Source organism: Arctopsyche grandis, chromosome 7 (assembly GCF_051622035.1).
Source record: "Arctopsyche grandis isolate Sample6627 chromosome 7, ASM5162203v2, whole genome shotgun sequence".
NCBI lineage: Eukaryota > Metazoa > Arthropoda > Insecta > Trichoptera > Hydropsychidae > Arctopsyche > Arctopsyche grandis.
Genome location: NC_135361.1, coordinates 13,320,023 through 13,343,657, shown reverse-complemented (window position 1 = coordinate 13,343,657; position 23,635 = coordinate 13,320,023). Strand labels below are relative to the sequence as shown.

Here is a 23,635-nt window from a genome sequence, read left to right as displayed (position 1 = left end):
GCCACAGTACCAATTGAACAAAAATAAACGATCCTCTTTCAAACTACACAACACGTGTTTCGTTAGACCGGGATACGGTCAACATACCTTCCCTGTCTTACACTGGTGACCCCCTCAACGAACGTCGCAACTTCGCCGCAGCCAGCACTACCTGTCTTACACTGATGACCGCCGACTTCTAAATTGGCGATCTTACAAGGGTTTTTGGCTCGGACATAATGTTTTGTCCCTATGCATATACGGAATAACTAGCGACTACCAATGAAGTACATATGTATGTATGTACGTAGCTGACAAACTCTACGAGTCGTAAACAATGTGTGCCGCAAATATTCAGAGGTTACGATGCTCTGATCTAGCTGGACGTATTGTGAAAAAATGAAAAACCAATCGGGTGCGGTTATTTGATGAATGAGTGTGTAATGCCTAATGAGAGGAGTGTCCGCAGATCACATGTTTCGGGCGTAGTTGGCCGCGATGCGAGGCGTTTCGACCCGCCGCTGCCGTGGGTTACGTAAGTGCAAGTGGGGGTGGCTCGTCAGTGTCACTCGATGCGAGTGCGGTGATGAGTGCGGGTCGGAGCGTCAGCTCGAGTGTGTGTGCGTGTGTTTGTACGAGTGCGAGTGCGAGTACGTGCTCGCATCGGTGAAATGCAGTGTGCATGGTGGCGGCGAGTGGCCCGCGCCGGCATCTCGGGTGTGTGCGGCGTGTCCCGCCCGCGCTCTTCCCCCTCCCGACCCCGGCTGCTGGCCGTCACGTGCGGATTCCCCAAGGAGTCGCTCAGAGGCCGCCGCGCTCCCGGCCAGTTCGGAGACGACGCCTGGTTCTCCTGCTCCTTCAACACGGCTGACGTCATCGGTCTCTATTCACCCCACCCCACCCCACCCCACCTCACCCCACCTCACCCCACCTCACCCCACTTCAATGCCACAACCTCAAAAACAATTACGCGCTAAACCCCCCCTCGTCACTCCCCAACTGTCACTTCTCAGCTGTCAAGCTTCACTTTTCTATAATTACCGCATTTTTGTTCGACTCGAACGACGCACTTGTAATTAAAATAACATCACCCATACGAATGTTTTTCATGTTTGTGTTCAAAATGTCAAAAGGTGGAATCACATATTTGATTCTAAAATGATCTCTTTCAGTTTGTTAAGAGGGCTGGACAGCAGCGCCTTGTCCATACTAACCAACTATACTTCTCCCTACCTCAATTATGGCACTAGAGAAATTATTTTTTAATATGCTATGGATATCCACCATTGGGGTGCATCTATCGTTTTATTTTTTTGATTAATTACACTGTTCGACACGAAAAATGTTTCAGAGACGGGATATGACTTTTCTTATAGACAATAAATATATTATTAAATTCAAATCCTTCTAATTATTTCATTACAAAATTATTTAAAAACACATTGAAAAAAGTTTGTGACCACTATATCGTTGTATACAATGACGCACATGATGCAGCGCACACAACACAAATTTGTGCTCTACTAATACGAAGTTTTTGGTCACAATTTTACCGGTTTAAAATTCACCACACATCCAATTAACCCTTTTAAACGAAATCAAAAAATAATGTGGCCAGAACACTATCTTAATAAACATGTTTCAATAGAAAATACTCAATATAATATAGTATTAACAGTGGGAAAAAATCACAAGTGAAAATACGTAATTTTGACTTTTGATTTGAACTGGACGACTACTTAGAGAGATTTGAAAGCTGAAAAGTACTACAAATGAAAGATAAAATACTCGACTCTAGATTCCAATATTCATTTTGAACAGAAAATTAACAGATTTTGAGAAATCGACCGAACAACACCAAGATATAGAAAAATCGCGCGATTTAAAAAACACATATATCTCCGAATCTCGAGCCAATCAACACTTTTTAGATCTATAATAAAAGTCATATCCCGTCTCTGAAACATTTTAAAAGTCGTCATTTGTCGAACAGTGTTATTTTTTATAGGAGCTAGGAGCCGCCAAACATCTATAAAATCGCCTCTTTTTTACACCCACGAAAAGAGTCTAGCGTGGTTATTTAACGGTCGATTTAAAAAAAAATACGCCCATAGATGCACAGAAAATATCTTTCTCATACCGATGATGAAATTTTTTTAAAAATTGATACAGTTTTGGAGGAGAAAATAGTAGAATACGAAACCTCGATTTTGTCAATTTAAAACACGTTTTATCTGGTCGAAGCGCAACTGTCGCATTCACTCAATATATATATTGATATATATTGTCGCATTCACTAAATATATATATACACTCAATATATATATCGAAGAAAGGAACGGTAACAAAATTAAGGTTTCGGGTGTACAGCCATCTTAACACGGTGTTTCGATTTGTTTGTAAATATTTCTCATTTATTATTGCCCGCGGCAATAAATATAGCGAACAAGCCCTGTACGCGGCACCTTTTTCCCGAATTTGGCAATCAAGTTTTCGACCTTAAATACAGATTTTAATATTTACTCAAGTAACCAGATATGTTAATTAACACAAAGTATTATTTTAAACAATAGAATACATAATATATCTCGTAGTTTTGGATAAATTGACAAATAATCATTCTTCATAATTGTATGAAGACGTGACGTCACATAAACGAAATTTCAGTATGGTTCCACAAGAAACTAATTTGTGACTGGTATATATTCATTTTAAGCAAATTGAATAGGTGGCATTCAACTCAGTAATATATTCAACCAATTTTGAACCTTAAAACAGTTGAAATAGGGGCATATAAGCCTCAAAATCCCGCGCAAAGTTCAGAAATTATATGGAAGACAGCCGCGCTACAGACTTGTCGCCCAAAGCTTCCATAGAAGACGGCCGCGGGCAAACGATTAACCCTTTGAATGCTGACCAACGCCGATCGACGTTTTGCCAACAAGGCCATAAGCCTGAAAGACGCCGCTAGGTGGTTTTTTTTTTAGTCTGTAAAAAATAAATAATAATACTACCCGCTTAGCCTTTCCAGGTAGCATTGAAAAAAAATGCATTGAACATGGGTCGTGTAATCCGTGTCAATGTATATAAAGACTGGTTTACACCGAAATTTCTGAATTTATAACCATAGCAGATTTTCTCAACGGAAATCTCTAATTGCTGAGTATTTTAGATTGTGGTTTGTCATTTAGATTGTGTGCATTACATTTTAACAACAATGAAGAAGATGGAACTATGTAGTTTTGAAAAAATACATTAATTAATAGACTTCTGTTGTTTATTATATATTGGTGCAAGATATATTGAAGAGTCTAAACACACCTTTACAAAACTCGAAATCCTTGGGTTGTTTGGATTAGCTATAGAAATAAAAAATAACTTCATTTTATATGACCTTCTTACATTGATCGAGATATTTTTCTAATGTTCAGATGCAAAAGCACCTCAAAACCTTTTTCTATAATGGTATAGATACTACTTTTTAGAATAAATTTAAGTACTTTTCCATTATCTGGAGGCATTTCATGGCCGCCGAGAGGCCCTGACTACTCAAGGGGTCCTATGTCAGAAATCATAACTCTTATATCATACTTTATTATTCAATTACATATTTAAAAAATGGCAACTAACATATAGGTATTTTTTGTAAATTTAAAATATATCTATTTTTTTAGTTTGTCATAAAGGCCAGAATTATTTTTCTCAGGGCCCGGAATATATGTATATATACATATTTTTCTTTTTATTCATTAATTCGCATTTAAAAATGAACTTGTTCGCTTTACTATCTACCGAAGAAGATTCCATAGCATTCTTATAAAAGAGAAGAATCTTACTAGCAAAGATGCTGTTGGCAAGAAAACATGAAATGAAACACTGTTTTGGTTTGTGTATTTTCTGGAATTGTAGTAAATCCCCTCGTTACAAGAAAGTCAACATACAACATAGAAATTGGTTCAGCAACTGTCATCTACCATTTGTGAAAGTCATTCGTGTCTTACATTGTTGGACCAATTGATCAAATCATGCAACAAGGAATTAGGCGTAACCAAGAACACAACCTTCAACTGAAATGACCACATGTATGAAATCTGCACAGAGAACCTTATCAAACGACCAAAACAATATAGAAAGATAAATCGTTGAAAATTTGAGAAAATAATGCTGGTAGAGTACTTCCTCAACAGTGGATTTTTGAAAGACTGTGTCAGGAGGCTCGCAAATGTCGTTTAGTCAAGGTGTCTGACTACAGGGCAGAATCAATGAGGAATTGGAAAACACTCAATTTGAACATTTGCAAAGATGGCTACAACTTGGTTGATTCCCACACCGACACCCACACTCGGAGCTAAATCAAACGTAACAACACCGAAGAACAAACCGTCTTCGTTTCAAGTCATATTTGACTGTTTTCATTTGAAGACAATTGATCAGAAACGACGACTTGAGTCACTTTTGGACACAATCAAAAAAATTCTAAATAATTGTACTTACATAGGTTTATCTAATTATTAAAACAATAGGGTAGGTTTTGTTTTAATAGAAAATATATGTATTTTGTTCAAAGCAAAAGCCTTTGGATAGTGAGATAGTACCAAATTAGAAATCTAAAAGTCAAAATATAATTTTTTATAAAACTTATAAATAAATTTGATTTAAGTTAACATTATTATTGTCTGAATAATTTATTATTATTATCCTTATCCGTCTACTTTGATATATTGTGGTTATAATATCTAGATTTCTGCCATCAGTTGTATGTAACTTATAACCATAGCATTTATTTTATTGCGCCAAACATTTATCGCGGAATCTATCAATTACTTAATATTGACAAGACACTTAGCAATGTGATAATTTTTACTAGCTTTGTGTGGCAGTCATTGCTTATTGAAAATATAATGTAATAATTAACCAAAAATTATAGAGAATTAGTATTTAAAAATAAATCATCAAATACTCAACAAATAGAGTAATGTTTAAATTACCCACAACAATTTATATTGCTGGATTTTGGCAGTAAAATTTTGTTTCATATGTACTGTATTTACGTTTCATTCCAACATTTTAACCTTGTATAAATCCCTACAGCTTAAATATGAAAAGTATGCAAATATAGTCTGTAATTTATGAATCGATTAAGCTAAGTCTGTTTTAAATTTGTCTCTTATGATACGATTACAACAGTGTGTATACTTTCTTTTCCTGAATGGTTTTATAACATGTTTTTGTAATTCTTGACAATTTGCCAAAATTCCTAACTTTAATTATGCTATGTCAATACATGAACATTGTCGTTTATATATAAACTTTGCTTTGTACATATGTTTTAATTTATTTTTCTTTAACTCCAGGCGTAGCTGATGGTGTCGGAGGCTGGAGAGCTTATGGAATCGATCCTGGCGAGTTTTCATCGTACTTGATGAGAACTTGTCAGCGACTAGTCGAGATGGGTCACTTCAACCCAGCAAAGCCGGCAGGCCTTTTAGCACGTTCCTATTATGAACTTTTAGAACACAAGAAACCCATTTTAGGTAAGTACTCTATTAACTCACAGTATGATAAAAGTACACTTGCTCGAGATTTTTATATACGACATATATTATATTCGGATATGTATAAGTTAAAACAGTAGAAGTAGTCGGTAATTGTTTATATTTAGGGCAAATAATAGACATGTCCGGTAGTAAAGAAGAGGAAATAAAGAGACATAAAATTAGGATGGAGTGCATTTGGGTGAACGAACGCCGTTTTGAAATCAAAATTGTCACTTTGTCTGAATAAAAAGATCTTGGATCAATATGTTTTGCCAGTAATGATGTCCAGGTGTGAAACTTCGACATTGATCGTCAAAATGTTACACGGAGTCCAATGCACTCAAAGAAGTATGGAACTCTGTATGCTTAGCATAACTAGGAATGATATAAAATGGAATACGTGAATGAGAAGTAAAACAAGGGTAGTCGATATAGTGTAAAGAGTGAAGAGATTGAAGTGGCAATGGACGTGTCATGCTGCTAGAAGTATGGACAAAGGAAGTGCTGGAATGGTACCCGAGAGAATGTGAAAGGAAGGCTGCAACGAAGATGGGTATACGAAATTAGAAAAATTTGCGGGATGTGATGGATGAGAGTTGCGCAAAATAGAGACGAATGGAAGCCTGTTGGTTGGAGAGGTATTCATCTAGCAGTGTATGGTGAATGGCTGTAATTGACGATAATGATTTACATATAAGTATCCTTATAATGGCTTTTTTATATATGTACTAGCTGGACCCCGGCATGCGTTGCAATGCCATAATAACGCATGCAATTCCCGTTCTCATTCTCGTTCCCGTTCCCATCTGTCGGAAAAACGCAGGCATCGAACACATTTGAAATTATTGCGTTGCAATGACTGTCATTCCCGTTTTTTTTCACAGTAATCTTCCCGGACATGCATACAACAAGTCCTGAAAGTTCCATCGTAATCGGTTCAGTGGTTTAGAAGCCTATTTTACATACCTCCTTTACGTATCTTATATATATAGATGTAAAGTAAATAAATGTTTAATACATTATTTTAAAACAAAACATTATGTTTGCCTACTATTTTCATCGCCAAATTTATTCATCCTACATATTTATTACCACTTGACTATCAAAATGCAAACATGAGTTTTTAAGTTGTACATTTTTTAACATAATAGAATATTGTATATCTACAGAAATGTTTCTTTTAAAAACGAATATTTTATACTCTACTTATATGAATCATTCCAATAAGTAATTTAATTTATTATTGGATATCTAATCAAAACTTAAATGCATCTGATTCGCATGGATGGACCTGAAAAATTCACAGTCAATTATTTCGCTATTTGTATTGACGTGTTCCAAAGGTTGGTTCGTCTCTTGCCCAACGCTACACTAGTCGTTTATTATAGATATATATATATGGCAACAAATTATGACCCATCATGTACAAATTGTCTTTGATGACATCCTCATCAAAAAATAGATAAACTAACGGAACAACAATGAATGCTAGATAACATGTCCCGTTATTTTTGCCCTAGATATGAGCTCTGTGTACGGTTAAACTTTTCAAATTATTTTTAAATAGCAAATTGCATCGCATATGAACCATAAATCGCCCTCACCTTATCGAAGCACACTTGTTATGGCTACGGAATGATAAAGATTATTTCGAAAATGTCGATCAATTTTTCTTCACAATATCAGACGTAAATACTGTGACGATCGAATTTACTCCATTCAGCTGACGCATTTCAACTTTGATCGATGATATCTTCTGTGTGTGTGTGTGTTTTATCTTGTGTGGGTTCACGTTATTCTAATCGGAGGCATTTCATCCATCGTATTATGTAGATGTTTTAACCTTAGAATTTGATCTCGACTTTGAATCTCAATCCATTATTTATCAAACTGTAAATTTATTCAAATAGTCTGGATTTTCTATGCACATATAAAAATGTATACTTATTTTCTTAGAAACACAAAAATCCAATTACCATATACAGTGTATTGAATTATGCACTTTGAATTCTTCCATCTATTATTGAAACGTTTGAATGCAATGTATGTATATGTATATATACGTTCAGCTAACATTTCTGGTCAATTTAATAGGACAAAGTTCACCGAGTGTCAATGTACAATTTGATCTTATTTCCTCAAATGCATTTGTGCGAAAGTCATCGTCCTCCGATTTTCATTTGTAAAATTATCGGAATAATGAATGGCCCTGACCGTTTCTTCTTCCAGGATACAATTAATATGCCAATCACACGCCTACATAGAAGTACATATTAGATCATTGATTGTTCGTTCTGCCTAGCCCAGAACCCATATCATATAATATATTATGTCATGTGTCTTTATAAAAATAGCGTGAGTTCCTCATCAGGTTAGGTAATCGCGACGCATTTCAATATTATTCAAGTATTATTATGTCCGTGTTTATTTAAGAGTGCATAGCTTGCACTTTTTTCTCCACTTTTCCGCATTTTTCTCGTGTCTCACTGATTTATATTTAGTGTGGCATTTGAAAACACTGTTAAGGGGTGCTCAATGTTGGATCGTTTCCCATTTCTTATCTTCGTAATGTGTATGTACATTAATTCGATCTTGCCTTTTTGTTGTTGATAACATTGGCCAAGTTAATCACAACAATGAACCTATGTATTACCGATCGATTTTACAAATATGTATATACATAGGTAAGTGCTTCACATTTGAATGATGTTTCAAAACACCATTGTGCATAGTTGAGCTCGTATATATGTATGTATATGTACATATGTAGATGATATGGTTGTTGAGGAAACGTAGCTCAGTGTATGTGTGTAGTGAGGTCATCAAGGAAAATTCACGTTTAATTTATGTCTGTGTTATTAATGAAATCTTAATGATTAATTTATAGATGCCAAGAATTTTTTTAATTTTATTTTAAGATAAATACATTGCACAAACATACATGTTATATATGGATTTGTATTGGCCAAGGTTCGTTCGCTTATTATACGTGTTTGTTCAGTTTTAAAATGTCTAACAAATTGATTGATTATATCAATATTTGTATTTTATCTGTAAGTAATTACATTTTGTGTTACTAAAACTGTCTCATCTCATACCAACCCTGAATGGGTCCTAAGGTCTGACCCCTCTGGGCGACAGTGTGCTGCAGCGACGCAGCGCAGCACATCAGAGTTGGTACTAAGTGAAGGTAAATTTGACGCGCAGTGTCGCGCTATTCGTAGTGCGTTCTATCTCATACAATTTCATGCATTTCAAACAATATTTAGCCGCGCTGCGTCGCTGCAGTGCAGTCTAATCTTTAGCTTCTTCCAAGAATCTCTTCCATCATCCCCTTGTGCCAGTATCCTACAGCTAAATGCACATCTCAATTTCAATCTTCAATTCGTCTTAAATACATACAAATGTAGTTCCATGTTGTTTGTTACACACCAATTATAATGTCATCCTATTTACAAGCTTTTAAAGGCCATAGCCCAGAGAAATGTAATATTAATAGAAGTGGCTTTAGGTGTTCTTTTGTTGTCAAGTGACATTCTGTCCACGGACAGATCTAAATTATTTTAGCATCAGTCATATTTGACGCTTGGTGCTCGACGTATGTCCGATAAAAACTCCTGTTTGTTTATATTACTCGCAAGATGGGCAAACATCGGTAAAAATTGCACAATACATTCAAAAACACACAATAAACAACATGGGATACATTTTTATAAGTAAATTGATCCGATTGTATTCCGTGCGATGTAGCGTATTTGTAGAGACGTGCCGCGTAAAATTGACAACAATTATTTATTTGTAAGGGCCCCTCTATTCTTATTACATCTCTCTGCACGTAACACGTAACCAGCGGTACGAAAAGTATTCTTTGGTACATTTTGTATGGACACATTCATGTCTATCGTTTATTGTTTAGGCACGAACTTGCCCAGGTCTGTGAGAATTCCAGCGTATCCTTTGTTCAGGCACTTACTCAGTTCCGCTAGCCTAATCCGGGGTATCTATTGTCTACGCATAAAACTTTTTAGGTCCTGGCGTCCTCTCTCATGTTCCCACATTACAATAGTATGAATAGACTGTGTGTACCATGGCGCAATATTTGTGATTTATTTTAAACCACTTCTGTGTGCTTTGATATTTTACCGACATATGTATAAGCAAATGTCCACGACAACGCTTGAGGATTTTAATCATTAGCGAAATCAAAGTTTCATCACAAAATGAATGTCAGATCTACGCGATGACAGCTGGCTTTCAGATGCGCCTGCTCGCCACCCCTAATTAACTTCACCGGCTACATCGTTGAACAGTTAATTTATAACGGTTACTTTTTTTCACATAAACATTAATTTCAAGCTCATATACATTTTTAATTCACGAATACATAAATTATTTATCAGCCTAAATATCCACTGCAGTACTTTTCTGTCGCTAGACACATAAATATGTCAGCTGCAAACATAACATGTCATATGGTGCGTACGCACCAAGCCAACGAACGGCCCACAGGCTAACTTTAAAAACCAGTAGCGTACAAAATATCGAAATAAAAATTAAATTTAAAAATTGAAATTTAATATCAAAATTAAAACTATTATTATTATATTAAAATTAAATTCAAGTATCAAAATAAAATTATAATCATTATATTAAAATTAAAATTAAATATTGAAAGTTAAAACAGAACATGCACAATTTAAATAAATTTTCGAGATTGACCTAAAATTAGATCATCAACAATCACATACAGGTAATCCTCGACTTTTGTTTGTCGAAGATGTTTTGACTTACGAAGATACGCACTAAGATCGAAAAAAAATCAAAGAATGATTATTTTTACTTCCCCGTAATGCGCAGTTACTGAGAATATATCATGTATTAGTATGGGTGATCCAACGATTTTTGCTAACCCGGGGTGTTGTCGGTCACATCAAACGGATTTTTTTATTCTTCAATTGTGTCTCTCGTCGAAATAAATCAAGTAATTAAATCATTTCAGAGGTAAAATTTATCGGATAATGTGTGATTATTAATTTTATTTCGACGAAAGAAAAAAAACCCTTTGACAAATCACCGACATCCGACACCGCGTTTTTTTATGAATTGTTTTTTTTTTATCGATCATCCAAGTGGAAATGCAGTAACATCTCGTGACGACTTTAACAATATTTTTTTTCGCTCGTACGCAGAGAAATTATAATATTTCTCTGGTTTTAAATGCGGTATCGTCGTAATTCAAAACATTGTTGTAATTCAAAACATCAACGATGATCTAATTTTAGCTCATTCTCGCTCTTTAGCTTGATTTTGATATTTAATTTCAATTTTGATATTTAATTTTTATTTCGATATTTTGTACGCTACTGCTGGTTAAAAAGTTGGCCCAAAATCGTCGTTGGTTTAGTCCGTAAGCACCAATACGCAATCAATTAGCTGGAAGTTCCAATTGGTTTTATAACATGTCTTCTAAACCGATTATCACGCCGCTTTCTATATATTTTCGTCACAACATGTATGTATGTAAATTTAATTATTCTTGTGAATTTTTCCTCAGTCATAATATCTCTATGATGAATAATTAAAATTCGGAAACATTTTTAGCCTTAGTAAAAAAGCAATAATCGTGAATTGTCATAAAATCACGTTATTTACGCTCGAGTGATATCGAAATCGATGGAAAACCACACGAACGACAACCTAACGCTTTCTAATTATTATTTTTTTCCGTTTTATGTTGTCTTAAAATATGAACGGTACAATAGAACAGTAGACTCTTTTGATTCGATATCATTTATTTTAACTGTAGGTCACGCGAACTATCGAAATATGTACGTTCTTACAATTGTAGATATTCCCAATCAGTAGGTATACGAATGTGCTCAGCATATGCTATAAATTACGCAAGGATGTTTTAAATTTACAGTCTAACAAAATAAAAGCTTTTAAAAATTGAGAACAGCATCATGCCATATATTATATTAAGAAGCGTACGTTTTGACGTGATCTGTACTATTTTTATCGACCTTTTTTTCTTCCCACGAATATTTTTATGTTTTTCATTGCAGTCCACGTTCTTGTTCTTTAAATATAATACATATATCTAATCAGGCCCGTCCCGAGGATATATGGCGCCCCCAAACAGAATGGTTTTTTTTAGTGCGTCCTCTCCCCAATAAAATTTATAAAAAGTACATATTTAAGAAAAAAAAACAATTCAATTTACAAATTTTATTCAAAATAGGCACGTTATGTTCAATATATCATATATAATATCGCTATTCTGTGTGTGTCTGTCTGAGATGACGCTCGCCGTACTATAATAGTCGTTTCGATTCGACATACATACATATGTACGTCACAGCTAAATCACTGTCAAAACGTATATATGTACGAATACAATAACAAAAGAAAAAAACTTCTGTATATACTGATCGCTTCTAATGTTTCTGCTTGGCAGTGAGTTTACCGCCATCTATTGAAAATTTATTTAATTCATTAATTTTTCTATTGGTAATGTATATTGTTTACATATATGTAGGTAGGTGGGTGGTTTTTACCTTTTTTTTTCGTATTACACAATTAAATATATTTAAAAGGTATTTGAAAAAAAATCGAGCGCGTGGGGATCACATGACACATGACCGACGACACATTTCTTTTAATTTTTATTATTTAATAATTTAATATGCCAACACCCATGCGATGATATGTCATCGGATACAACACTAGTATTATTAATAAGCATGAATAATATAAAATTTGCAAAAGGAATATGTTATTGTGGAACGCCCTTATACATATCTACTATATCTTAAAATCATATCTATAAAGTCGCGTGTGCATTCTGATATAAATAATTTTATATGTTGGGTAGAGCTATCTTCAACATGCGATCTTTCGTTTTGACCTCATACTCTTTTGTAAAAAAAGAAATTAATATAAATTATAGGTTATTCAAATTCCAATCATCGATTTTTAATCCTTTTTTAGTTGACCGCAATAGTCTCGGTTCAAAGTCGAATACATGTACGTAGCTGTATGTATTTTTAACTCCCACATAAGCAAATTATTTTAAGCAGACACATTTTAAGTCATACCTACATACTAACATTAGGTCTTAACTCGGAATATATGTAGTAGCTTTTATGATATGGATTGTTGTTTTGTATCTCAAGTTTACTAATTACATATATCTGCTTGTCATCGTAACGAGTAGATATGTATATTATATAATGGCAACAAAACAGTTGTATTTCGCTCCCGATTGGTTGAAGGGTGTTGAGATATGTTATAAACAGACGTTCGATAATGAAAACACGAATTCGTTCGCAAATAGAATTCGGTCGTGAACTTTACTCATACTTTTGGCACTCTATCCATAATCAACGAGTTGTCACATATCGTGCGGACGAAAGACGACGACGACAACGACAATCTGGTCGAAATATGATTTTCCTCACCAAAAGTAAAAATATATGTGTATTATAAGACCGTTGGATGTGAACTCGTGACGGGGTGTTTCCATGTGGCTCACGTGAAATCCGCGCGTGATTTGGCAACTGGATTCGCATAAAAAACGGATGCATTTGTGCACCGAGAACACCGCTGCAATTTACAAAATACCACCGACCAGCAAATGCGCTCGCGTTTGCATTCAAAGTGAGAATGCTACAAATTTGTTTTCGCTTCACGCCTCGTATCCCGGAGCCTATTATTAAATGTTTTGCTCTTTCTTTTGATTCAATTCATGATTGTGGTATACATTTGCCAAAAATATACCAGGCCCTGGAAAAAACAACGTATGTACATATGTATATGCACACTTCAAGTCCAAAACAAATGAAATTCTAATGTTTTTATTTTTTATTCTACATATATAAATTTTCTGAATTATTTATATATGTAGTTTCTGGTGCGATTTGTTTTTCACTTACAGCTAAGGTCGTCAGTTCAAAAAAACATGGTAAAAAAAATAGACTACACCAAGATTTATAGACAATACAAGATTTATATAGCTACTACAACACCATATAGATCAATGGTTTCATAACTTTTCTTGGATACTTTCCAAAATATGTTTGTTTACAAAAATATTATTAGGGATTGCAATTTACTGTCAAATTTCATTTACCGGTAAACGGTAAATAATTTCTTCTCTTACCAATTTTTACTGGTAAATGAAAAAAAATTACATGAATTATATAACTGTATGTATGTATGTAGTTACTTTTTCTAAAAACCTAGATTAAACCTTAAATAATTAAAAATAAATCTCAGGTGAATAATCATATATTATATATAATAGCGCTATTCTGTGTGTCTGTGTAAGATAACGCTCGCCGTACTATAATAGTTGATTCGATTCGACATACATATGTAAAAACACTGCCAACAAAACGTACGAATATAATAAGAACATAATAACAGATCAACAAATAACTTCTATATATACTGTTTGCTACCAATGTTTCCTCTAGGCAAATAAGTCTCCGAGTATGTAGCACCATCTATTGAAAATTTATTTGATTAATTAATTTTTATATTGTTTATATTTAGGTAGGTAGTGGGTTTTTACCATTTTTTTTTTTCATACTAAACAATTAAAAAAATATTAATTTAAATATAAATTTAAAAGGTATTTGAAAAAAATACGACCGCGTTCGGATCAAAGACAGAACCGACACATTTCTTTTAATTTTTAATTAATAGCTTAATATGCCATAACCCATGCGATGATATTCCATCGGGCACAACACTAGTGATTGCGTGAGTCAGTGACGATCGCCGAACATACATAAATTGATAAAAAGCCTAATCTTTGTATAATTTCGATTTCGATTCCGATTTTAGTCACGATTCCTGGTTCAATCACTCGGATTTCTTTAACAACACTATGACGTGCGATGGAACACTATGTTCCACAATGTTGGCTCTTAATTATATTTGGTTTATTTAAACAATTTTGCAATTCAACTCATTTAATAGAGAATTTTTTCTATTGAATAATTTAATATGCCATAACCCATGCGATGACAATTCATCGGGCTCATCACTAGTATCATATAAATACATAAAGTACATTCGTAATAATTAATAATCATGATTGAAACAACCTTCTGATCGCATTTATAACGACTTGGTTGGTCTGTGTTGCCACTTTTAAGCATGCATCAGTGTAGCCACTCTTACCAATGCATCAGTGTTGTTACAAGAGAATTGTCAAATCCACAGAAGGCTGTACTACATACACTGGCGGTCACATAAATTGCATCACTTTGAAAAAACGTGTTTTTTTCGCATTACGGGCTCCTTATGTTGATAATTCCCACTCAAATCGGTTTAGAAGGTGGATCATATCCCTGTGAAACCTTACCATAAACAATTTTAAAATACATGGTTTTGTGGGGGATTAGGATCGTCATACATGAGAGATAATTGACACAATAATTTATTTGTTTTTCGAACTTTTTCATTTTAATATCATTTTTAATAATATTTTACACATTTAAAAATAAAACTTAATATTTAATGGAACCTCCTTTTTCGTTTATGACTTCCTTAATCTTAGCAGGCATGGAATTTATCAGTTCTTCTATAATGCATCGCGGAATTTCATTGTACCACTCATTATAAATTTTATTTTTTCATTTTTACGCAGTGTTGATGTTCACTTAGCTTAATCAGCGTTTTATAATCATCGACAAATATTCTATCAGGTTCATATCGGGGCTTTTTCCAGGCCATGGTAAAGTCGTAACTCCCATTTTCTGTATATTTTTTTTTACCTCTAAAAAACCATGTTTTTATTTTTATTTTTTATTTTTAAATTTTATTAATAACATACATAAGCATAAAATAAAATATTTATTTACCGTTTTTAACCGTTGGCATGGTGCGGATACGTCTTGGAATATTACTTCACCGCAGTATGAAACATGTTCTTCCATCGATGGGACAAAACTTTCCTCCAATATTGATTTGTTCATTTCTTCATTCACAAAACCATTATTAAAACAAAGTTCTTGAATCCCGTAGTATGAAATACACCCCCAAACCATTTGGCTGTGAGGGTGCTTTACTGTTTTGACAGTATACTTTTCGTTGTATCGTTCTCCACTTTTGCATCGAACATACTGTAATCCTTCCGATCCAAAGAGGTTGAACTTGGACTCATCCGAGAGTATCACTTTATGTCAATACAAAAATGTCCAGTTTTTATAAGTTTTGGCCCATTGAAGACGTGTCTCCTTCAATTTATATGAGAGAAATGGCTTTTTTGCATGTCTCCGAGCGTAAAAGCCACCTTCTCTCAGTCGTCTCCGCCAAGTTTCCATCCTAATATTAATTGAAAAATGTTTTAAAATGTCTCTTCTTAAATTTAAAGCAGTTTTGAAAAGATATTCAATAAAGTGGCGTTTCAGCAAACGATCTTCCCGTGAATTTCTCTTCCGAGTCAGTCCGGTGCCTTTACACACTGTCACACTCCCAGTTTCTCGTTGTTTCTTCAGTATTTTTGAAATTTTTGATTGGGAATATCCCAACTAACTTGAAATGTCTATTGTTGAAAGTCCAAATTTCGAAAAAAGTTAAAATTTTCACATTGTTCTCCGAAGTTGTTTGATGGGGTTTAGACACTACTTTTTGTAGATTAAGAATAACGCTGCTTCCACTTCAAAATAACACTTGAAAATGAGTTCAAAATATCGAGGAGGGTCTATTTAAACTAAATCCTAAAGAAAAGTTCGAACCCAGAACGGGGTAGAGCTTTTACGACCCGAAAATCGTAAAATTCAAAGTGATGCAATTTATGTGACCGCCAGTGTAGATACCGATGTACAGTGTACAGTGTTTTAATATAAAGTACCATTTATATTAAAAATCGTAAAATTGCTGAAAAATTTTCAAGAGACCGAGTTACTTTCAAGATTCTCATTTTTATTACTTAGGGTAATCTACCCGGTTGCTGAGACAACTGATTCAGATTGATAGGTTGTGAGTTACATAGACTTGCAAATTAGCTATATATAGCTCCCACATATATGTACATATGTAGAATCAGGCCTGGTACTGCGTTGCATTAATACATAATAATATTGTTTTTGTATTCACAACTCCTATTATTCGACACTATACATCGGAGTGTTAAAATGACTGAAAAATTATATTGTCGTCAATGCTTGATGTCGGCGTTAAAAGCGTTTCGTTGACTGTTGCCAAAAACTTTTCACATTATTGCACCAGTAAATTATTACCGAATTGCATATGTATTTAACGACATTATTTTCATTCTGCAGGTAGCAGTACAGCATGTGTCATGATACTGAACCGGGACACTAGCGTAATGTACACGGCCAACATTGGAGACTCTGGCTACATGGTAGTGCGAAAAGGTCGAATTATACACCGTTCACAAGAGCAACAACACTATTTCAATACCCCGTTCCAGTTGAGTCTACCTCCACCGGGCCATGGAGCGAATGTCCTCAGCGATAGGTATGTAAATTAAAATATAAACGCAATAAAACCTTTAAATATAAACCTTTGTGTGTATATTCAATTTATATTTATTTTTGAACAGACCTGAAGCGGCTGATACGGCGGAGTTTGCAGTGGAAGATGGCGATGTTATATTAGTAGCCACCGATGGCGTTTTCGACAACGTTCCAGAGTCTGAATTAATATCGGAATTGAAGAAAGCGCAAGGTATTTCCGATCCGGAAGCGTTACAAGCGATAGCCAATTCTATCGCATGGATGGCGAGAAGCCTCTCATTTGATGGTGAATTTATGTCACCGTTTGCTGAAAACGCTAGAAATAATGGTATAGACGCAATAGGTAAATTTCATTCGTGACTTTTAATGGTATTCTCAAGTGCCTTACAAAAATATGTATAATGTATTTTTTTGTTTTCAGGCGGCAAACCAGACGATATTACAGTGTTACTTGCGACGGTGGCATTGTGAAAATAAGTCACTTTTAGTAGTAATTTTGGACACTGATGTTATTTATATATAATATTAGCAAATTTGCTATCGACGGTAGTATTTTTCATTCTCCGTTCAAATTATTACCGTGCTAGTAAGGGACACAATGAATGGTGAATGTGATCGATAACAGTTCTTATATTGAATCTACTTTTAAGTTAAACTGTATATATTTAAACATGTCTAGTTTTGGTACGCGTATCTATTATACAATGCAAGACTTAAATAAAAAGCGTTTAGTTTTTACAATTCATTCATTGCGTTCATCATAAATCTTTTAGTCTATGCTGATCGATTCTTATGTAAAATATTGTATAATTTCACAGACTGGAAGCTTTATAAACAGGGTCAATGTATACTTTGTACTGTAGCATCGTTAATTCATCATCTCGTCCGACTCTGTAAATGAAGATAAAAGCTTAATAGAGGCTGTGAAATTATCTTTGTGTGATACTCATGTGAACATTTCATCCATCACCCAATTTTGTATGTATACGTTTTTATTTTTATGAAATTTTTTCACTATTGTTGTGTAAGTTTAGATGTGCCGATTAATTTCATTTATTTTTTAACATACTGCATATCGTGCGATACATTTTACCATTGCATACTAGATATTTAAAAATTAGTGTTTAATATGTCAATGTCACATGATTTCGTTCTAAAATTAAAAAAAATATCTGCAAAAAGGCGTTTAAAAAGTTTCTAATACAGAAATGTATATATTGTGATGATCGTTCGTATAATTTATAGGAAATTTTATAAGCAGTATACAAAATCATCACTATACTTAAATATATGATACATACCTATTTAGTAATAATTGAAACTATAAGCACATTATTTTAATAGCATTATTGGTGCTGTTAACTTGTAGTTTTAAAGCGTCACTTGTTTAAACCGCAACCTTATATATAGTATGTAGCGTTAAAAACCGTATCTAAATTTAATTTTCATTGTAGAAATCGTTGCAATCCAACAAGAGTTCCACGCAAAATATCGAAGTAGGCTTATTTTAATTGCAAATTTTGAATTTTTAAAAACATACCATTGTAGTTTTAAGGCTTATTAATTCACACTTATCTCAACGATGTGTACTTGATGATTGTGAAAGTATGTAGTTGTTAAGCCAATCTAACACCGATGTGTGATTACGATGTGACCGGAATCACACGTGCATATTATTCTATGTAGAAGCGCTTATTCGATAGATATGTATTTGTCCGACCTTTCTTTGTGAACGAAGTAATAAGAAACTTGTCAAATGTTTTCAATTCATTGTTTTGTGTTGCACAGCTTAATTAAATAAACAACTTGCATTTAATTTCATTCTATCGAAAATGGTTGCTTTGCACAATCGTAGTTTCGAACACAAAACAGCACTGTTGAGGTCATTTGAACAGCCGAATATTTTTTTATATTTGAAGTATAGTGTCATAAATGAAACTCTGTATTGAGTTTTTAGTGAAAAAAAGTCAAGTTTTTCATTTTTCGTACTATACTCCTAATATATAGGCCCTTGCCATTGGTGTGGAGAATAATTTTAATTGTCAGACTCTGATTGCAGTGCTATATGAATGTGTGAAACGACCAATATATAGTTATATATGTATTAGCAATAAGTGTAAAATCTCATCCATTTATTTGCACGTATATAAATTTATTTTTGTGATGTTAGTTTTATTCGATGAGTGAGTTTATTGATTAATAAAAAAAAAGCAACCATTTGATATATTTTTGAGTGTACCTAATATTTAGGTTTTTAGTTGTTGTTGACAAAATAAAGGTACTAAAAATAAAAACCTTGTTTAATTTTCGTCCCATACAAATCGTTTAATTCGGCGTAACGAATTTTAAAAATAAAAACAACATTTATAAAAATTTATTATAAAAATCACAAACGTTCTTTAAAAATTTAGCATATACACTGCATTGTTCGAATTTTTGTTATTACAGAAAAATGCAAATAGTTACAATACGTAAATATATTCTACATAACCATTGTTTTGCTCACTTTTAAGAGAACCCACAAGAACCAAACATTCTAAAACATTTCCACTTTTAAAAGCATTTAAAATAATTAAACAGACATTAATAATGTATATATATACACATATATGTATACTAAAATGAAATATACGTTAATATAATGACTTACTGCAACAAATCAATAATAACCTTTATTATACAGGCATACGGAGTATTCCAAACCTGTTGGTAAAATGTTTTTCTGATGATGTTAATTTGATGATATACATATAATATTAGAAGCTTCCGTTGCAGTGTCGAATCATATAAATATTTACATTAGTTTACTGCAACACCAATCAGCTCATAAACAAATCACCGCATCAATAGATTAAATTTTAACTACATAAAAAATAAATAAGATTTATTACGTTATACATGTAAAATACACATCTATCTATCGGGAACCTCAGGTGTGTCTTCCGGTAGCGCAATGTAATCAGGATCTTCTTCGGGGTCAAAAAGTGTTTTTCTGAAATAAAAAATGCAATGTCATACTGTTATAAGCTTTTAATATGAGAGTTGGTAAAATAAAGTTTCACTTACAAAAACTGGGGCGTTTTTAGTATACGATAGCCACCACGTTGATGCGGTAAAACGTCCTCTATAAAAAAGTACATATGACCAACAGCTATTCCAACGAGATCAACTTTGATGGAATTGCCGAAGAGTACAGAAAATCCTAGTAACACCCAAGGTAAATAAGGTACCTGAAATATTTTTTTTTATGTATTAAACAATACTAATGTACAAGACGTTTCAATATAAAAATAAGCACACCAACCTGGAAATTGAATCCAAAAATATTCATCTGAACGAAGGGGTTCCTACGAGACCAGACATAGACGAGCATCACGGTGAAAGCTTGCCCTAAGAATAGTATATTTACAAAGAAAGCAAACAGCTGTGTCCGTTGTTCAGGAAAATAAATGAATCATCGTAGATACAGTATAAAATAGATAAAAATAGTAGATTAATATAATAGTAATTGCGTAGAATAAAAAGGATACAATCGTCCAAATACCACCGAATAAGAACATCATAACGAAGTCAGCCGTCCGTCCTCGAAACGAGCCCTCCTCAAGCATACGGCAATACCGATATGTGAAAATTATGTTTAAAAAAAAATTCAAACCCATGTGTCCCAGAAAAAGGAATGTGGTTATAAATCTCCATAGTTGATAATGTTCGAGTATTAATATCGGATTGAAATACAATTGGAATGGCGTCACCAAATCTAATTGCTGGAAACAAAAAAATACGGTTAGTATAGCATAATATGGGCAGCGGCGGATTTTATTTGCTAGGGGCCCAGAGGTATTTCTAGAGGCTCCTATAAATTATATATACAAATAATACAGGACCAAGTTCCAAACCTGTCCTTTCCCCCTCCCCCCCATTATACTTAAAATTGGAAAAAATAGTATAGTAAAAGCTAGCAGTATGGCTCGGTGGTTGCATTTATTTAGCGTTGCGTTGCGTTTAATTTGCGTTGGTTTAGCACCGAAAGATTACTGGGTTCGATCCCGTGCTAATCTTTAAAACTGCTGGTTAGACTTTGATATTTGTGACTCCAAGTCGATCGTTCTTATCAGAGTTTGGCAAATTATCTGATTTTCATTGTTGAAACGGTTCCTCAAATTGGCAAAAATCATCCTACTCGCTCTCACAAATATCTAAATTTGATTTATGTACAATATGTAAAAATGTATGTACAAGTCTAATTCCATAATATCTCAATGGATTAATTAATTGTTAATTTCGTGTTCTTCAGCCTCTCGAAATGCAGTGATTTATGTAATAAAAATGTTGCAATGTTTGTAATTAATTGTCTAGGAAGGCGCATCTATGTATGTAAAAAAAAACTCATTCTTGACAAATCGTACCATTTCATTAATGTTTAAATTTACACAAATATTATTATGATAGAAAATACGAATGTTTGATTTAGACTAAAAATTTTATATCGGGTACCGAATAAAGACGAATACCATGCTAAATGCAATTTCGGAAATGCGTACGTGCGCGCATAAACGCCTCATTTCCTTTTATTATCATCTAATTAATATATTAATTAAAAGTGCATATACGGAGCTTCTTGGAAATGTGGTGCATTTAGTAAAATAACGAACGCTACTTTTTTCATCAGAAAGTGATTCAACTTTCATGATGTCATATTGGATTGGTATAAAAAAACTATAATAATTCATCAAAAATGCCAGGGCCATTAAGGGGGCCCTTATTATTATTACCCGTGCGTAAATCCGCCACTGAATATGGGCAGTGCTGTCACACAATGAGTTTCCAGAGACCATTTGTTCAAAATTTAAAACTATTTTTTAAGATTGTCCTCATAGAAATATTTTGGGCTTAATGATCCTCTTATTTAAGAACTACCTCCACTGTTTTACACCAGTTGGTGACAATGCGATAGACAAAATTTGAAGCTAAATGGCCCGATACTTCCCATTGAAATTTTTGTCATATTTATATAGCCAAACTGACAATCGTCTTTGTGAATGAAATACAATTGAAAATTAACATCGGAAGCACTAAAGAACTCGAGCTAATTGACAGCATCAGAGACAAGTTAAAAAGAAATCCTGAAAAGGTAATATGAATATCGGAACAATTCATGACTCAAAAATAATGGCCTCCATTATATATATGTAAGTATATTTTTTAGTTGTGACAAAAAATGAATTATGATGAAACTATGAATATGTATTATAATAGATTACTGTACATTTATATGTAGATGTGTAATATAGCATTAGCAGTATGACTGAAAAATGTTTTCATATCCACAGTATGTAGTCAGATTTTTTATTGGAAACCAGCTGTTACGGAATTCGGACACCAGTGAGTTTATATAGGTATCGTAGTCGTGTGATGATACAATATAAAGGAAGGGGCGTGAAGAGGCTAGAAGGATAGAGACGATGAGGGAAGAAGTGGAAGTGGAAGGGGAAGTGTGGGAGTAAGGGAGTGTGAGGGAGAGGAAGAGGAGGCAAGAGGTGACAGGCAGAATACTGACCACGGCTACAGTGGTGAGGACGCAGGCAGTGGTGTAGGCGCGAGTGACAGCCGGCACCTGGAGGTACTCCTGACGCAGCGTCTGGTACGCCATCGGCAACACATCACCACACGGCTGACAACCGCGCGGACAAACGTCACTCGCCCCCACACTGCTGCCAGCCTCCTCGCTCGACACATTCGCACTTGTCAATTCAATGCACTTTCATTTTTATTTTTATTCTTCAAATACAATAAACCTTTCCCTACTGGCGTAAAGTAATACGATCATTATTGATTTATTGACTAGGATGATTTATACAAAAATGTTTAAATTTTTGATTTAAGGTCTGTTCATACCTAGTCAGCACGTACTGACTTCAGGTCTGTTCATACTTAACAGCACTGCACGGCTTCAGCACTGCACGGCTCCGTTTCAAATATATCATTTCATTACATTTCTATTCATATTGTAACGTACGCCGTGGATTAAGCGAATAGAATCCCAGAGACTGTGTGACCGTTCAAAGATTATCTGTAACGGATATCTGTTAACGGATTAACTAAATGCATACCGTGCGACTGGTATAAGTGGGTTTTAAGGATTAGCGACAAGCTAAGTGCATGAAACAATGATTGCACTTCTCATACCGTGGGAATACATATCCGAATACGTGACTATACAGTAGGTAAACAGATTAGGCGTCCTGAGAGATCTACCCTTTATAAGGCGGTACGTAGGCGATATCATGTCATTCTAGAATGAACACTGGCAATACGTGTATCTCCTGAATTATCAATAAATGCTGTGAAACGACTGTTGGCCTTTTACTTGGATCCTCCACCCACCCCGTACGCAACAATATCTACCTACACGTCGCGGTCACGTCACGTTCACAGCACTTTGGCCGAGTGCAAGGCAAAATCGGCTTACTTATACGCCTCCGTGCTTTTTTATTGCCTTCTTGAGCTTCTTTTTCCAACAACAACGCGATTATACATAATTTTTCGTTCGATAAACGCCGAAACATTTTTGCTGACTTGTATTCTGACGCGTAGCTACGAATGCACGTGTATGCATTCATATTGTAA

At 34.2% G+C, this 23,635-nt stretch overlaps 3 protein-coding genes and 1 long non-coding RNA gene across 5 annotated transcripts in view; 2 read left to right on the top strand and 2 right to left on the bottom strand.

Moving 5' to 3' along the window:
• The window catches only part of LOC143914278 (organic cation transporter-like protein), a 474,519-nt gene that overhangs the window by 434,686 nt on the left and 16,198 nt on the right, over nucleotides 1–23,635 (top strand). The window lies entirely within an intron of this gene.
• Nucleotides 503–19,292, top strand: LOC143914282 (protein phosphatase PTC7 homolog). The gene is made up of 5 exons (XM_077434445.1): nucleotides 503–858; nucleotides 5,334–5,513; nucleotides 16,811–17,009; nucleotides 17,095–17,351; nucleotides 17,430–19,292. The coding sequence occupies exons 1-5, from the start codon at nucleotides 651–653 to the stop codon at nucleotides 17,477–17,479; spliced, it is 894 nt and encodes a 297-aa protein (XP_077290571.1). The 5' UTR covers nucleotides 503–650; the 3' UTR covers nucleotides 17,480–19,292.
• On the bottom strand, nucleotides 15,169–16,162 carry LOC143914288 (uncharacterized). Its single transcript, XR_013260808.1, has 2 exons — nucleotides 15,389–16,162; nucleotides 15,169–15,283 (listed from the first exon to the last, which is right to left on the bottom strand). It is a non-coding gene; the product is annotated as an uncharacterized LOC143914288 (long non-coding RNA).
• On the bottom strand, nucleotides 19,290–22,754 carry Der-2 (Derlin 2). 2 transcript variants are annotated; one of them, XM_077434450.1, is made up of 6 exons: nucleotides 22,566–22,712; nucleotides 20,539–20,772; nucleotides 20,313–20,432; nucleotides 20,075–20,238; nucleotides 19,900–20,000; nucleotides 19,317–19,815 (listed from the first exon to the last, which is right to left on the bottom strand). In XM_077434450.1, exons 1-5 carry the CDS (start codon nucleotides 22,656–22,658, stop codon nucleotides 19,922–19,924), a joined length of 690 nt encoding a protein of 229 aa, XP_077290576.1. In that variant the 5' UTR covers nucleotides 22,659–22,712; the 3' UTR covers nucleotides 19,317–19,815; nucleotides 19,900–19,921. The 2 variants fall into 2 exon arrangements, with proteins under 2 accessions (XP_077290575.1, XP_077290576.1); XM_077434449.1 differs by having other exon boundaries at nucleotides 19,290–20,000; nucleotides 22,566–22,754.

Coding starts and splice junctions, on each gene's coding strand:
- LOC143914282 (XM_077434445.1), top strand. CDS start 651: ATGCAGTGTGCATGGTGGCGGCGAGTGGCCCGCGCCGGCATCTCGGGT. Junction 5,514..16,810: donor ACACAAGAAACCCATTTTAG/GTAAGTACTCTA, acceptor TTCATTCTGCAG/GTAGCAGTACAGCATGTGTC. Junction 17,010..17,094: donor GCGAATGTCCTCAGCGATAG/GTATGTAAATTA, acceptor ATTTTTGAACAG/ACCTGAAGCGGCTGATACGG.
- Der-2 (XM_077434449.1), bottom strand. CDS start 22,658: ATGGCGTACCAGACGCTGCGTCAGGAGTACCTCCAGGTGCCGGCTGTC. Junction 20,773..22,565: donor TCCTCACCACTGTAGCCGTG/GTCAGTATTCTG, acceptor TTTTGTTTCCAG/CAATTAGATTTGGTGACGCC. Junction 20,239..20,312: donor TTTTTGGATTCAATTTCCAG/GTTGGTGTGCTT, acceptor AAAATATTTCAG/GTACCTTATTTACCTTGGGT.